Source organism: Loxodonta africana, chromosome 16, assembly GCF_030014295.1.
Source record: "Loxodonta africana isolate mLoxAfr1 chromosome 16, mLoxAfr1.hap2, whole genome shotgun sequence".
Classification (NCBI taxonomy): domain Eukaryota; kingdom Metazoa; phylum Chordata; class Mammalia; order Proboscidea; family Elephantidae; genus Loxodonta; species Loxodonta africana.
The window spans coordinates 36,944,877-36,961,552 of record NC_087357.1 but is presented as its reverse complement, the minus strand read 5'-3'; the positions used below and the strand labels follow the sequence as shown (position 1 = coordinate 36,961,552).

The window sequence follows — 16,676 nt, the reverse complement described above, 5'->3', positions numbered from 1 at the left end:
CTTAGAACTATATGTTCTCTAAGTACTTCCAACCCAAGTTTTGTAATATAATATGTTTGAATTTTTTCAGTATTGTAGACTTATAAACCAATGATTGTTTAACAGGAATACCCAGGCCTAAAACAAAAGTATACATTTACCAACTGGAGTTAATAAATAGTGTAGCCAAAATTTATGTTGAAAATTTTTTTTATCCTTAATGATACCTTTTCTTTATAAGATAAAGATTATTTCTAAATGGCCATTTAAAAATATGAAGGATATTGTCACCAAAAATTGAAAATGTAACAAGGCTGGCCTTGCATTTTAACTAGATAAGCACTCCTTATTTGTTGAATCAAAAGTATCTGGGCAGACTTACAAGCAGTTTTGGCCAGAGTACCCACTCTCTTTATAATATAAATAACATCAGGTGAATTTCATAATGTAAAAAGGTTCTTTGGAAAATGACCATACTAATTCCTTCTTTCTCTTTGTCTGTCTAGTGAGAACTCAGCAGAGGCAATAGCAGTAGATTCTAACAATCAATCGAAGTCCCCACTGGAGAAGTTTATGGTCAAACTGTGCACTCATCATCAGAAGCAGTTCATTCGTGTTCTGAACGACTTGTACACTGAAGCTCAGCCAGGCACAGAGGATCTGCTACGTTCTGATTCTGCAGCAATGGAGACATCTACTTGCAGTGCTGGCTGTGGCCAGCTAAGCACCAAACATAAGGAAAAGGATGCTATGTGTCTCGATATGAAGTCTCCTGCTTCTGTAGATTTGTTCATAGACCCATCAGGCTCGCACAGCTCTCTACGCTTGACAGAACAGAACCTTAAGGAGCTGCCTCCTGAGACGAACTTGGTAGATGGAACAGAGAATGCCTTGACTATTGTCCAGAAAGATTCCTCTCAACTTCCAACCACTAAACCTAATTCTGGTAGTTCAATGGATAGTTCCACTCTGGGATACCTCACTGCATCTAATTCTTCCTCATTAAACTTCCACCACATCTCTAAAAACACGGAAGGGCAAACCACTGGACAGAAGCAAGACATAAATACAAAAGTATGTGAGGATGGTAAAGACCGTATGCAGAGCTCAGCATTAGTAGAAAGTCTAATTGCAGTAAAAGTGGCAGCTGAGAACAGTGAGGAGGGCAACAGCTGTATTGTTCCTCAAAGAAATTCAGTCAAAGCTTTATCAGAAGAGACTTGGGACTCAGGGTTTGCGGGAAACTTGCCTAGAACTGCTGACAAAGAGAATGCTTTACAATGTAGCTCAAAAATGCCTTTGCACCAAGATTTAGAGGCAACTGAACAAGATGCAAGGCCAAAGCAAGAGAACCATCTTCACTCACTAGGAAGAAATAAAGTGGGTTACCATTCATATCCCAGTGATAAGGGCCAGTATGATCATTCCAAAGATGGTTGGTTAGCCCCCAGCCCCATGCCAGCTGTACACAAAGCATCTAATGGACATTCACGAACCAAGACAATATCAACCTCTGTCAAGACTGCTCGGAAAAGTAAAAGGGCATCAGGGTTGAGGATAAATGATTATGATAATCAGTGTGATGTCGTCTATATCAGTCAACCAATAACAGAATGCCACTTTGAAAATCAAAGATCTATATTTTCGTCTCGGAAAACAGCCAGAAAGAGTACTCGAGGATACTTTTTCAACGGTGACTGTTGTGAGCTGCCAACTGTTCGCACACTGGCCAGAAATTTACACTCCCAGGAAAAAGCAAGCTGCTCAACACTGGCATCAGAGGCAGTAGTTATTCCCAAACAGACCCTTACAATTTCAGCCCCTAGACCTACAGTAGATGTGCAGCTTCCTAGAGAAGACAGCCCTGAAGAACCTAGTAAGGAAATAAGTTCCCTCAAAGAAGGAGACAGAAACACTTCATCTGAAAAAGAATCTCAAGAGCCTGAGGCTTGCCGCATGGTGGATAAACTGAATCAAAGCACTTCCGCTGAGTCAAAGGAAATGATAGCCTCCAGCCTTGTGTGGCCTTTCCTTGCTCACCTCCCTAAAGAGAACATGCCAGAAGGCAGCTCCACGGTTTCAGCTTTCACAGCAAGTAGGATATCTTCCCACGAGCAAGACCAACAACCCATTGAACTACTGGATACAGAAGAGGTGAGTGCTCCCCAAGACTGTCACTTGGTTCCCTCTACTGAGAGCATTTCTGAGGGAAGCAGTGAAGTTCTTTCTTCTCCTAAAATAGTCAGTAGAGAGGAAAGTCCTCTGTGCTCAGAAAATCAAAGTCCCCCAGTGGACTTGGAGCCTCCTGTGAGTCTGGGAAAAGCTGAACACAATGAAAGGATCAGTTCTGAGGCCCAGACAAGCGTCAGTCCTGGGGCCCAGACAAGCGTCAGTCCTGGGGTCGAGACAAGCATCAGTCCTGGTGCTGAGATAAGCGTCACTCCTGAGGCCCAGACAAGTGTCAGTCCTGGGATTGAGACAAGCGTCAGTCCTGGGGTTGAGACAAGCGTCAGTCCTGGGGTCAAGGCAAATGTCATTCCTGAGGCCGAGACAAACGTCATTCCTAAGGCCGAGACAAATTTCAGTCCTAAGGCTGAGACAAATGTCAGTCCTGGTGTCAAGACAAGCGTCAGTCCTGGCTCTGAGAGAAGCGTCACTCCTGAGGCCCAGACAAGCATCGGTCCTGAGGCCGAGACAAGCATCATTCCTGGCTCTGAGAGAAGCATCACTCCTGAGGCCCAGACAAGCGTCGTTCCTGCGGTCGAGACAAGCATCAGTCCTGGGGTTGAAACAAATGTGAGTCCTAAGACCAAGGCAAGCATCAGTCCTAGGGTTGAGACAAGCATCAGTACAAGAGTTGAGACAAGCGCCAGTCCTGAAGCCCAGACAAGCATCAGTCCTGGGGTTGAAACAAGCATCAGTCCTGGGGTCGAGACAAGCATGAGTCCAAGAGTTGAGACAAGTTTCAGTCCTGAGGCCCAGACAAGTGGCAGTCCTGGGGTTGAGACAAATGTCAGGCCTAAGGCCGAGACAAGCGTCAGTCCTAGAGTTGAGACAAGCGTCAGTCCTAGTGTTGAGACAAGCGTCAGTCCTAGTGTTGAGACAAGCGTCAGTCCTAGTGTTGAGACAAGCATCAGTCCTGGGGCCAAGACTGAAGACACTCAGGAGCTCAATACTCACCTGCTCTTGAGGAAAAACAGTGTTTTTACTAATGAAAACCCCAGTGAAGTTGAGGAAAGTGAGGCAGCAGGTGATACAGGAAAATTAGAAGAAGGAAGTGATGTCAGACATCCTTCAGAAAAAGTTATGTGTGATCAAAACATTGAATGTTCTGAAGAGAATTTGGACAAGAAGAAAAAAGGTAAAAAATTCCCTGAGGCCTCTGATAGGTGCCTAAGAAGTCAACTTTCAGATTCTTCCTCTGCTGATAGGTACCTAAGAAATCAAATTTCAGATTCTTCTTCTGCTTGTCCTGAGATCAAGGTTTCTAAAAATTATACTGCCAAACGTTCTAAAAAAGAAGGATACCCTAGTGGGACAGCTCCTGACGATTTTCAGACAGGCAGTTTCCATACAAAAGCTCCGAAGGACACTGACAACCCAAATGTCAATGAAAATCGCTCTGAGAAAGATGCTGAGCGGGAGGGTGATGGAGGTGGGATCATCACCAGGCAGACTTTTAAAAACATGCTGGCAAAAGAAATCAAGGGGGAAAAAAGAGAGATTTTCCCCAGCAGTGATCCTGTAATCACCGTTGGCCAGCCCCTGCCAGGAGAGAGACTAGAAATCTGTGTTCAGTCTAAGTTAAGTGTGAAAAATGCTCGTGCTCCCTCTGAAAGTATTCCCTGTAAGAGGGAGCCAGGGCAATCAAAAGAGAAGCCAGGACATATTCCTATACAGGAGGTAGACGAGGTTGTAAGTAAGGCAGACAGTGAAAACCCCCAGCATAAAGATGATGATAATGATGCACCATCTAGCTCACTTGGGTTGTCAAGTAGTGGAAATGGTGATGCTACTATGCCACCAAAGTTGATACCAAGGCCCAAAAGATTGACCTCTTCAACCTACAACCTAAGACATGCCCATTCTCTGGACTCCTTGGATACTACGAAAGTGACTTCAGAAAAGGAAGCTGCACTAGTAAACTCAACACCGAAGGAAAAAGAAGCTTCAGAGAGTAGAGATCCCTTAGAAGAGGATGATGTGGACACAGTGGTAGATGAACAACCAAAGTTTGTGGAATGGTGTGCTGAGGAGGAGAGCCAAGAGCTTATTGCCAACTTCAATGCCCAGTACATGAAAGTTCAGAAGGGCTGGATCCAGTTGGAGAAAGAAGTACAGCCAACACCAAGAGTAAGGAACAAGTCAGATAAACTGAAGGAGATTTGGAAAAGCAAGAAAAGGTCACGGAAATGTAGGGGTTCATTGGAAGTTCAAAAGTTTTCCCCTGTTCAGATGCTGTTTATGACAAACTTTAAATTATCTAATGTTTGTAAGTGGTTCTTAGAGACAACTGAAACCCGATCTCTGGTAATTGTGAAGAAGCTCAACACTCGTCTTCCAGGAGACACTCCCCCTGTGAAACATCCTCTACAGAAATACTCTCCTTCCAGCCTATATCCGAGCTCTCTACAAGCTGAGCGCTTGAAAAAACACTTAAAGAAATTCCCTGGAGCTACTCCTGTTAGGAATAATTGGAAAACACAGAAGCTCTGGGCTAAATTTCGAGAGAATCCTGATCAAGTGGAGCCAGAGGATGGCAGTGATGTCAGCCTCGGCCCTAACTCTGAAGGTAGCGTAGAGGAAGTCAAGGAAGAGAGAAATAGCCATCCTCCCATGAACTCACCTACACCAGCCAGTACCCGAATCCTTAGAAAATATTCCAACATTCGAGGAAAGCTCAGAGCTCAGCAGCGTTTGATCAAGAATGAGAAAATAGAAAGCTCACTTGGTGAGGCTGTGGAAAATAAACAGAGCCGTAAGAGTGTGTGCATCAACCCACTAATGTCCCCCAAGCTTGCCCTGCAGGTGGATGCAGATGGGTTTCCTGTCAAGCCCAAAAATACCGAGGGAGTGAAGGGAAGGAAAGGGAAGCAGATGCCTGAAAGCTTGCCTAAAACAGAAGTACAGAATAAAAGAAAGAGAACAGAAGGCAGCACTCAGGACCGGTCTCTTCCCTCCAGTAAGGACAAGGGACCGGTGGTGAAAGCCAGCAAAGAAAAACATTGTGATGGATCCACCAAAGCCCCTGCTGCCAAGAAACCAGCTACAAAAGACAAAATCGGCCAACTGCCCAAAAAGACCTCTTTGAAAGAAAATAAAGTGAAGATCCCTAAAAAGTCTGCTGCGAAGGGCTGCCTTCCCTCCAGGAAAGAAAAAGAGAATACCAACAAAAGACCTACCCAGCCTACAGTCTCAGAAACACTGACTAAACCTGCAAAGCAAAAAGGGGCAGGTGAATCCTCTGCAAGGCCACAGAAATCTACGAACAGGAAGCAGAGCAGCGGGAAGACTCGGGCCAGACCCTTGACGAAAAGCCCAGAAAACAGCGCTGCCCAGAGAAAGCGCAAGCTGAAGGCAAAGCTGGACTCTGTCCACAGCAAGCGGAGACGGCTGGATGCAAAGTGATTTGAAGGACGGCAGCCAAGAGTAAAACTCTTCCGTAGAAGTAACCCTTTATTTTGCATTAACTGAATCTGCTTTTATAAGCTTATCAAGCCTTTCAAACCTGCAGCTAATGGAGAACACCCCAATTTGAGGTGTCAGAAAATACGTCTCAGATGGAGAAGGGAACTTGCAGAGTCTTTCTCTGAGGCTGAGTAAGGGAAGTTATATATTATATTCTGGTTGTTCCTTGGGTTTTAAACTTGGAACCAAGCAGTTTTAGTTTTTAAAAGTACAGTGCCTTATTTATCCTTTTTGTTTTTAAATTTACAAAAGCTAAAAAGCTGATCTATGTGATTAAAGGCTTGTATTTTATACTTGATGCACAAGCACTTGTACTGTAGCCGAGAAAACCACCCTCATACACATAAAAGTAGCTTTTCAGCAGCCACCCTGCCGCATCTATACATGAATGGATGCTACTCTTTGCAAACCCCAGCAGTAAACTTCCCTCTCTACCTTATTTGTTTGTTTGTTTCAGTGATATTTGAAAGCTAAACCAAATCATCTTTATGGTATATGGAGAGTGCAGAGGGGATTTGTAGGTGTTATAAAAGATTAATATTTCTGTTGCCCCCCTTTTAAAAAACCATATTCATTGTTGAGCACTCCTCTCACCTTTGATCTTTTGTCATTTTGTCATATTCTAAATTACGTAACCATGGGACAACAGGTGTGTCACGGGTGTTAATATTTATGATCTCTAAGAATTATTTGCATCCCCAAACTGTATTCCTGATTCTTAACCATCCACTTCGAAGTTTGGCCTTGCAAGCTTGCTAGCACGCTAACAAGGTTTTCATACAACTTTTGAAAAACAAAATCTAGGTTTTCCCCCCTCCCCCATCTTGTAGCTGTAATTTGATGATTCGGATGAGAGCGACTATTATACTGATCCTTACTTCCATGTTCAGAGAAACCCAAAAAGTTATTTCCAGTAATAGAAAAGTTTAATAGTGTGTGCGTCCATGGGTATTTGGGTGCATTTGCATGTGGTTATCAGCCACAAATGTCTCCCAGTCCCAGTTTTACAGTAAAATTCTTTCTTCCCCATGCAGTGTGCCAGGGTGTCCATGAGCTGGATAATAGCATAGACCAGGTGGCTTAGATGTGGCCCAGTGTTTCTCTGAGCATCCCCATACCTTTGGCACCAGACCCAGAAAAGTCTAAATGCAGACTTCTGTAAAGGTCAAAGCAGTCTTGCAGTTGGAGGAAGCAGAAACAACAATCTCAGATTGAGCCCCCACACACCCTATACCCAGAGCCGGCGTTCAGCTGCGTGCTTCAATGTGAGTGTACTTGTTTAGAGCGGCTGTCCGTTCGGATTGGTTAGCACCTTACTGGAAGTAAAATGCTTGTGAGTACCATGCCTGTCCGCATCATGTCAAGCCCTGCTCCATGACTCAGACTTGAGAGCTGCAGTATTTGTAACTGATGTTGCTTTCTTTTCCCAAATGAACCTGATGCAGGCGTCTTGGCTCTAATTCGGTGCCTGTAACCTTGCTCCATTATTGCCCATAGCAGCGTGTACCTGGCATTCCCACTGGGCCACTCTACAAAAAAGGGTTGGTTGTTAAATCTTCCACCAGCTTCTTTGTAACATGGCCTGTCACCAAAACAGGCCTGTGTGAACAGCCACTGCCTTCTCCTTTGCATTAAAAGTTTTCCGTTTAGGTTGTTTCCGATATCTTTAGATAAACCCAGATGGACTTTTTTTTTTTTAATGCATTAGTTCATTCAAATCATGATAAAATGGGCCTTCTACACATTCTATTAAAGGTTTGTTGTATATAGTGAAAACTTCTGATGATTGGATAGGACTGGAAAAAAGCATTTGATCCATGGGAAAATGAAATTTTTGGGTTGAATTTTATAGATAGTGAAGCTTACGATCTTCAGTGAAGCCCTGATTTTTTTTTTAAATCTCCTCTCTCCCATGAGCCTTTTCTTTTTTCCTTTTTAGTATCTTTGACTTTAGCCATTCAAGAGCTACCTATAATAATGAAACTGCTGAGTGTGTATGTTGGCAACGCTTTCTCAGCATTAACTTGCACAGAAGCATTAATATGTTTTGAATAGGTTCATTTAATCTAAAAAACAATGGATTTAGAGTTTAAAAAATATATCTTCCCATATAGTTGTCACTGGATATTGTTTTCGTGGGACTGAAACATCTGATGTTTGTGGGTGTCGCGTGTGCTGATTTCTGTACCTACGTTTGCAGTGCCCTCTGACCACACACAAACTACCTTGTAAGGGTGCTTGGATTATGGTAGGGAGAGGTGTGAAGCAGTAAGTGGGTGGCATTTTCCAGTTCTAGGTTTTTAATTCATTCCATTACTTTTCTAAGTTCCTTTTCAAAAAAAAAAAAAAAAAGCAGCAGCTTACTTTAAGGTAATCACCTTCTCTGTCATTCTAGACTGCATTTGAGAAAAGGTATTTTACACACCTAACAATGCAATGGATCATCTTTAAAATCAACTTTTGCTTTATAATAGTGTCTATGTTTAAATAGACTGACTTTCTGCATAATTCGGACACTTAAAAGTTAAGGATTGTTTTTATATTTGTTGAATCTCATTCTGACTGACACAGATAATTTTGCTAATAGAAGAAAGGAAAAAAAAAAAAAAACGAAAACAACTCTCAAGGACCTCCTCTGCAAGGTCTTTGTACACCTACAGCAAATACTGGCAAATCTGTCACCCAGACACCTCCAAATCTCGGGCTTGGCACTGACTGAAGTCTCACCTTGTTTTTCCTCCTTTGCAAAGCCCTCTTTCCTGTGGCCATTTTCACAGTATGGCTTGCCACCAGACCCACAGGCAGTCTGCCCCTCACTCCAGGTTCCAAATCAGAAGTTGAATTCTGCTCCTGGGACTGTACATAGTGTAGCAACTGCCCCAGCGTTGGAGCAAAATTGATGGCCAAAGAACACTGGTCTCCCCTCTGAACTTCCAAAGGGATTGAGAGTTGCCTGGGAAGTAGGCCCTCTTCCTGAGACCCATTTTCTATCCCCTGAAGCTCCCTGGTGTAGGAGGACAACATGGAGACAGCCTCTCTGGCAGGGTCCAGGGCCTTGACCCTACCACTTCCTCAGACATGTAGCAATCTCCCAGGGCAACAGGAAGGCCATGAATCTTTGTTCTGCTTTTGAAGCTTCCCATGTATAAGAATGTTAGGAGTGTGTGTTGATCAGCAATCGCTGGTCCCTCGGTTCCTTAGCTAGGCCAATTCTGTTGTGTCTGTAATGCATTAAAGACTTCTACACAAGCCTTATCTTAAAATCTTACACTGTAGGTTCATGCCTTGTTGTCCACATAATAGTATGGGTAGAAGATGTGTAGCTAGTCATCCCTGTATATCTGTGGTGCTTTCTAATGGGATCCTTTATATGTCACGTACTGTCCAGGTGAGTTTCTCACTGTTCAGATAGGTCATCAGTAAAAGGCATCACTTAAAGACAGTTACTTTGAATCAGGTCTTGGAACCTGTTCCTTCTGTTTCGAACCCCTGCTGAGAAATTGCATCTCTAACAAGTTCCCAGGCAATGCCAATGCTGCTGGTTAGGAACCGATTCTGAGAACCACTAGCAGAGCAGTGGTTTTCAAAATTTATTATACATAAGAATCATCTGGGAATTTTGTTAAAATGTAGATGCTGATTCAGTATATCCGGGGTAGAAATGAAAATTCTCAGCAGGGGTTCCAACCAGAATGAACCAGTTTGGAGCCCTGCTTTGAATCAATGTTTTCACTTATTCTAGCGGCCTCTTTCCTGCCCTGTGATGGATTCTGTGCTGAGAGCTGAAGCTGTCACTCTCATTTATGGGCAACATTCCTACTGATTAGTGGACCTAACAGCCACATAGGAAAGGACAGCATGCCATGTCTGGTGTCTTGTCACAATACCTGGGACTGGACTGGCTGGGAGACTTGGGAATATCCCAAGGTGCTGGTCATTAGCCTGGGGAGCTGTACCAGTTCTTTTTGATTTTAGTCAACCCTTGCAGGCTACCTGTGGCCTACAGATGATAGATAAATCAAGGGTCTGCAAACCATGGGCTGGCGGCTCGTTTTTGTAAATGAGATTTTATTGGAATATAGCCATGCCCATTTGTTCATGGATTGCCTATGGTTGCTTTCACACTACAAGGGCAGAGTTGAATAGGTGCGTTAGAGACCATACAACCCACAAAGCCTAAAGAATTTACCACCTGGACTTTAAGAAAAAGTTTGCTGACCCATGCTTGAGAAAACAATCCTATTTCAGGACTTAATCTTCCCTGATTTATCTTCTCTTTCTTTCTGCCTCTTTTCCTCACTGTCCTTTTCTTTCTTCTTCCTTATCATGATTTTATTCTTTTACATTTCTTTATTTCTGCTTGCTACAAAGGAGGCATATTATATTGATACAGCACATCAACTACCATCCCCTTAAACTTGAGCTACTTTAGTGTCCCATCTTCCTTCTTAAAATCAGCATCGCAGTAGCCAACGAGACCACCTTTAGCCTATAGAGCTAGAACTCATGAACAAATAGACACTCTGAAATCTAAAACGTGGCCTAGGCCTCTTACATAGCTGACTCTGGTTTCATTTCTTGTTTATTACTAAAGGAAGCCAAGATTTTCTTTTAAAATTAGTCTACTTTAGTTTGACTTTTACTCCTCTGACTCTCACATTTAGATATGGAAAAAAGTCTTTTCATAAGGTGGAAACAAAGATCAACCCAAAGCATTGTTTATTCTTATGTAATATTTTTGGCCAGTTTCTAGGAAAATAAAATGTGTTGATACTGACAATTTTTTCAGTCACATACTATTGTTTCAAAGTAATTTTATTAAAGGTAAGTCGAAAAATAAGCTTGAAGTGCTTTAAATAAATCGATAGAAAATTGGAACGTGCTATAACCTGAGCGTGACTGAGAAGTTGTGGATTACATCTTTAGATCAAATCCAATCAGCTTCCAAGGTTTTAGTCTTCCCTGTCCCCAAAACTCAAGGATAAGTTTCTGTGCTAATTTTCAGTATGAAGTTGAATGTCATGTCAGTGAAAAGAATTTAGTCAGTGGACCCAAAGCAATGACTGTTTCAATTGTTTTGAAACAACTAATTGTCTTTTTTTTTTTTTTTTTTTAGTTCTTCGCTATTAATTTTGTGTCTTATGGCTTGAAATACACTGAAATACTGGGATTTTTATCTTTTTTTTTGTTTTTGGTATTAAATCATGTGTATATATATCACATTGACAGGGCAGTCTCACCTCCTAGCAGTACTCTTCCCCATGCTTGCTCCCAAATCCTTTTCGGGAAAAAAGGAAGAAAAAAGATTATTTAAAACAAGCAGAATTATAGTAAGCCTTTTAATATAATTCATCCCTTGAGATGCCAGAACAGACTTGTGTATTCTACTGTGGGCTGATTGGAAGACTCAAGGATCTGACCTCTTTCTTCTAAAGATAAGCATACCCAGGGAGAAACCCAGCACCCTCTGATACTTCCCCAACTTGGGGCTTTGCTGTGCTGTACTGGGGGCCCGGGAACCACCCTGGGCACTTTGCCGAGGGCGTCCTTGTTCATGCCTTTGCCCTTGGAACTGGGCCAGAGCTGGTCAGTTCCTTCCATTACCTACCCTGTCTGGTCTTCCTTTTCCCAGAGCCTCGGTGGCTTTTGCTTAGTGCTCAGGAGAAACCCTTTGCTTCAGCCTTCACAGGGACAGTTGTGCGGTCACTCACCTGGCAAGCACAGACATATCTGGGCCCGTTCTACTTAACATGGGGAACTTAGAAGCCAAGCCACCTGAAAGTGTAGACTGCCTGTTTTAAAAGGAGAACTGGGTGCTTATGGCTTTATAATATGCCAGGGGTCAGAAGAATGGATTTTACTTTTTTTAAAAGGGTTGTATATATTAAAGAATATGTGACAGAGATGATATGTGGCCCAAACTATCTAAAATACTTACTTTCTGGCCCTTCCCAGAAAGCTTGCTGAGCTTTGCAGTATACTATTCAAGATCAAATTGTATGTACAACTATGCAAATTTACTTTTGCAAGTAGTGCAGCATTGCAGCATTTCCTTCCTTTTAGATTTTAGGGTTTCTTGTCTGTTCATATCAGCACACAGCTGCTGTGGCACGTTAGTCCTGAATAATGCTTGTGCTTTAAAAGAAACAAAGAAAAAATATCCCCTTTGCCAGCTGAATATTACTGATGAGTTGTGAACATATGATCATATCTACTAGAATATATGGTTAAAACTAAGTACAAAATCTTTTAAAATAAAAGCACAGTTGTCTTCATTTTTATGAATCAGGATGAACTTGACATTCCACTACAACAGCACTCAACACATAGAATTTACTAATGAACCTAAGCCTAGAATAGTGTCTCTCTCTGCAAGCACAGAGTGCGTTAGTTTTCCTCCTCAAGCCCTCCGCTTCTCTTTCGTATCTAGTGTATTTTAAGTTCATCCTCCCCAAGCTTTGGGCATTACTTTTGAACATATATGGCTGGTCTGGGTTGAACCTGTTGCACCTCGGATCCAAACCACGTATTCTCGGTTCTCTTCAAAATACCAGCATATTGATGGCACCTCATCAGCACACCAGCAGCATTAGACCGAAGAAGTCAGGGCTCTCTGGCCTGGCCAGGGAAGCCCGATCTGACCAGCCTGGCTCGCCTCCTCATTTTGAGGAGCCACCCTTGAGTCTTACCCTTGCTCTTCCCTCACACTTTGCTCTTGCCACCAGCCCACTTCTAGGAGGCATATTCTCTGGTACAGTCTCCCACCTCCCAAGTGAACACATACGTGTTGTATTTGAAGCATTTCTGTCTTCATCACTTTTTTCCTTCCAGTATTTAGCCATTGGGTCCAAATTCTGGTCAATTTATCATACTTTTTTTAAACCCCAGTTGTTTTTCTGTGACCTCATGATATTCTGTAGCTGAAGCTATAGTATTTGGGAGCTAGTTTGTGGAAAAGATGCTGTACAAACAAGATTTGCAGAATTTTGTGTATTTATACCACAGGTAGGGATTATTTTTAGAGCCACTGTAGTTTAAGGGTATTGGTTTCGCCAGTGGTTTCTGCGTTCTTAATAGTTCTAGGAGACTGTGTTAGTGATTATTGTTTGAAATACACATATATAACATATTTATACACACCACTGTGGAGTTTATTTCACTGTGTAAATAGTGATATTTTCCTGTACAAATGCTTCTATAGAAAGTATTTATTGTAACAAAAAAAAAATTAACTGTCAAAAGGGCTTTCTAAAAAACTGTTCTTTCTAACCACCCATCCTCCTCAACTACCATGCTCCTCCACTGAATCCTAAACAACTCAGTGAAGGAAGAAGGGTGGAGCCTTGAAACCCTCACTGTACTTGGGCAGATGCAGCAGTCACCCCATCCCAGAACAAAGTGGGACTCCCACAATGAGTATGGCCTGTGCCGGGCATGGCATCGGGGCTGCCTCAGGCAGCGGCAACTTCTCGCTTAAACGGGTGATACATTCAACTGCACAGTTCAACGGCCTGAGGAGAGAAACGAGCCTTAGTTGTAGCCACAAGGAAATCCAAACCCACACCTGTGGGATATGAAGAAACCACTGGTTGCCTAAAGAAAGCATTAAGATTTATTCCTAGTCTCATGTTTGTGAATGACCCCTGTCTACTCTTTAACCATAGAAGATAAGCATGGTACTTTCCACACCTTGACAGTACTCATGAGCATCTCAGCTCTCCTTCTCCTCCTCTTCCTCCTTGTCTCAGCAAGCAGATGTTGGCCATTCCCACCTGTAACCAGTGGTTACAGAACGAGACCATCTGTTGTAAGATGTGTTCAGCTTCACTTCTCAGGAGTCCTGGTCTGCATTTCAGAGCACCCCTAGATGTAATGGAACCAATGTTCTGTGGTGGTGTTCCTCCTCCCCTGCCCCATTCCTGGGCTCCCCTGGCTGAGTCATGATCTCCTTCTGTCTGGCTGGCTGGCTGGAGATCTGTAACTCCAGGTCTGCAGGCAGCTTTAGGACCGCGGGCATGCAGGGATTTTTGTCATCCACTTGAACCATAATTTGCGTATTTCCTTATGGCCTCCTTTTGTCTTTTCTAAACAAATGAGGAGGACACTTGAACAGTAATGCTGGAGAATGTTTTTTTTCTAAGATACTCTTTGTAAGAAAATCTGATTTAAGGTGAAATGTGAATGGATAACTAGGTGCCAGGGAATTTAGCACTGAACTAGAAAGTCAAAACTTTTTTAAACTTTGCAGGAAGAAATAGATTTTGCTCTCATCTAAATGTTCACAAGAAGTAATGTTGTAAATAGTTTTTTTTTTTTAATATTTATTACATGTGCCGTATACAGATGTTCCGAGTGATGTTGGTTTGCATTGTAGTATTGTAGAAGAATATATTTTGAGCAGTGGACTTGCTTTTCATAATGCAGTTCACACATGAGAAAGAACAAAAACCAGCAGGTTGAGAGCTGTTTGGGGTGTTTGATCTGTAATGTTACATCCAATCCAAGCTTTAACTGCCCCCTCTTCTCATCTGGTTATGTTATATATTATATATATACATTTGTACGATAAACTGGTCAGTGGTCAGTACCCAGATCTGCAGAGCAGATTCCCAGGTGTTCTTTCTGATGTGTTGCCCATAAGCAATAAGATCCTAGGTAATAACATTTATTCTGGGGTCCCCATTGGCCCTTGTCTCAGAGGATGGGGTGGGGATAGAACAGCTCTTGCTAAGACCTCTTGCCTTTGCTGGAGAGGTTGCTGTACTTGAATTATTGCTTCTGTTTGTCTGCACGCTGCTTCACATCGTAAAAATCTAGCAATGGATGAGAAATCTGCCAGCCCCAGACACGTCAAAAATTGGGCAGAGCCACTGGAAAATCAGCAATTTTCCATGAATGTGTAGGGTTTTCAGAATCTAGTTGAGGCAGAGATCAGCTGGCTATAGTGTAAATTTAGGAACATTCTACATTAAAAATTGAAATGGCCTATTAAACGTCCTGAGGCTATATTTGGCCTACCTTTAAAAGCATCCCATTTCCTATAAACTGCTCTGTGCCTGCATTTGAAATGCCTAAAGCCCCCTTGATGTCTGGGGTTAAACCATTTAGGTCAGTATAAAGCGTGCAGTCACTCCTCCATGCCTCCCAGCGTGTCCAGTTCAACAGATTTCTAAGCAGTTTAGCAGCCTCTCCTTGTGACCGTCCTAAACTTTGTGAAAAATAAATACCCCACACCCAGATAACCATGAATAGGAGTAATGTAGTTTTTTAGGCTTTTGAAATATGTCTTCTCTTTTGTATTTATGATGGCGTTTGGAATTTTTTGCTAGTGTTTTTTAGACTGAAGTGGATGCATTAGGATAAAACTTTCCTTTGCTGAGCCTGAAAACAAGCAACAGGAAAGAAATTGACCTATATTGTATCACTGGGGAGGTGACTACTTGTGGTGGCGGGGGGCGGGGGTGGGGAGGGAGCATTATAGATTAATTACGTGGGGGTAAAATAGAATTATGGCCTGAGGCTCTCCAAGTCTTACTACCTTGTAATAAATAATCCCCCTATTAGCCTCACTTAATCTCAATAGAAGCCTGCTGTTTACCCTCAGGGAACAAGTAGTTTTCAAAATTGAGCTCCTCCAAGGTCATTGGCCGGCGCCTTTGTGCTGGCATTGGCCGCCTTTGTGAACTCATGGCATTATTTTCCCGTATGCATTATGATATTAAGAAACTCAACCCCAACCTGTATGAAAAGCACAGCCCAGGGCCCTAATTTAGGCTGCGGTAAATGCCTTTGAGGGGCCAGGGGTCATAGGAGGCCCATGCAATTTAACTGAAGCTCAGGTGCCGTGTGGAATTTTTATTCTTTTTAGGCCGTGACCCTTCAGAATGAGTTTAGGGTGGGGCTGCTGATCCAGCTGTGGATTCAGGGAGCTCTAAAATGAATCTCTACCGTTCCTTTAAAGTCTTTCTGGTTCCTCCCAGTGTTGTCATTGCTGAGGTCAATCTCGTAGTTGTTGAGATGTGCTCCTTTTTGCTGTCTTGTGAGTCGTAGCCAGTGATCCAGATGCCCAAGGGCAGGGCCTCCGGAGGACCTTGCTGCTTCCTGGTACCAAGCGTGTGCTCCTGACTTGTGTGCAGGTGTCTTTCCAAAACAGTGAAATGAGCAATTCTACAAATTGGTGATTGGGAAAATCAGCGCGTATCTCTTGGGCCTGGATTTCCACTATGTTAGTGAGTGTAGGAAAATACTGTGTCTTTAAGTGGATGAAAATTCAATGTATGCTGTGAATTTGTTGGTTTGAAACATTGAAAAATTTTCATTAGACAATGTTTACATACCTCACCTGAAGAACCTTTGAGAGTGTATATATGAAATTTTAAAATATATTAAGTTGCTTTAAAACGATATGTATAGCTATAAAACTTGGAGTTATTTTAACTTTGAATATGTACCAAGTCTCTTAAATATTGAAATCTTGTGGACTTTTTGTGCTTCTGTGTTTTACTTTCCTATTAGGCCATATAGGAAGCTGTGTTCTTGTTATTGGGAAAGGGGCCCTTGCTGAAATCCAAGCTTGATAGGATTTCCTTTGTTGTTTCAGATTTTCTTGTATGATTTTGAGGGATGGGGTACGGAACTAGAGGACGTGTGGGAGGGATTTATCTAACATTGACATCTATTCCATGAGCTTTTTCAAGGCGCTTATTTTATTGCAGCATATTAAACTTCTTTGATATTAAAGTGTGTTTGTGTAATCACTGGAGAGGGTTCAGAGTGCACTGAGGCCCAGCATTCTACTCACAGCCAACAGCAAAGTTGGTGAGTTGCCAGGAGGAACCAAAAAACAATAATTCTTAATCCTTCTATCTCAACCACCGTGTTGGGATTTAAAGAAACATCGTTTACTAAATTTTTGGCCACTTTGTGATTTATGCCTGAGTTCAGGGAAAAGAAAACACAACGAATAACTCCTTGGGAGTTCCCATGGCAGGGTTAGAAAGATGCCAGTG

General features: G+C 42.5%; 1 protein-coding gene across 18 annotated transcripts in view; it reads left to right on the top strand.

The window, feature by feature from the left end:
• LCOR (ligand dependent nuclear receptor corepressor) overlaps positions 1 to 15,114 on the top strand; it is a 147,279-nt gene extending 132,165 nt beyond the window's left edge. For all 18 annotated transcript variants that reach the window (XM_064269503.1, XM_064269507.1, XM_064269515.1 and 15 more), the window contains one exon: positions 486 to 15,114. In XM_064269503.1, coding sequence (XP_064125573.1) covers positions 486 to 5,607 — 5,122 coding nt within the window. In that variant the 3' untranslated portion in view covers positions 5,608 to 15,114. The remainder of the gene's footprint in view (positions 1 to 485) is intronic.
• Positions 15,115 to 16,676: the final 1,562 nt, after the last annotated feature.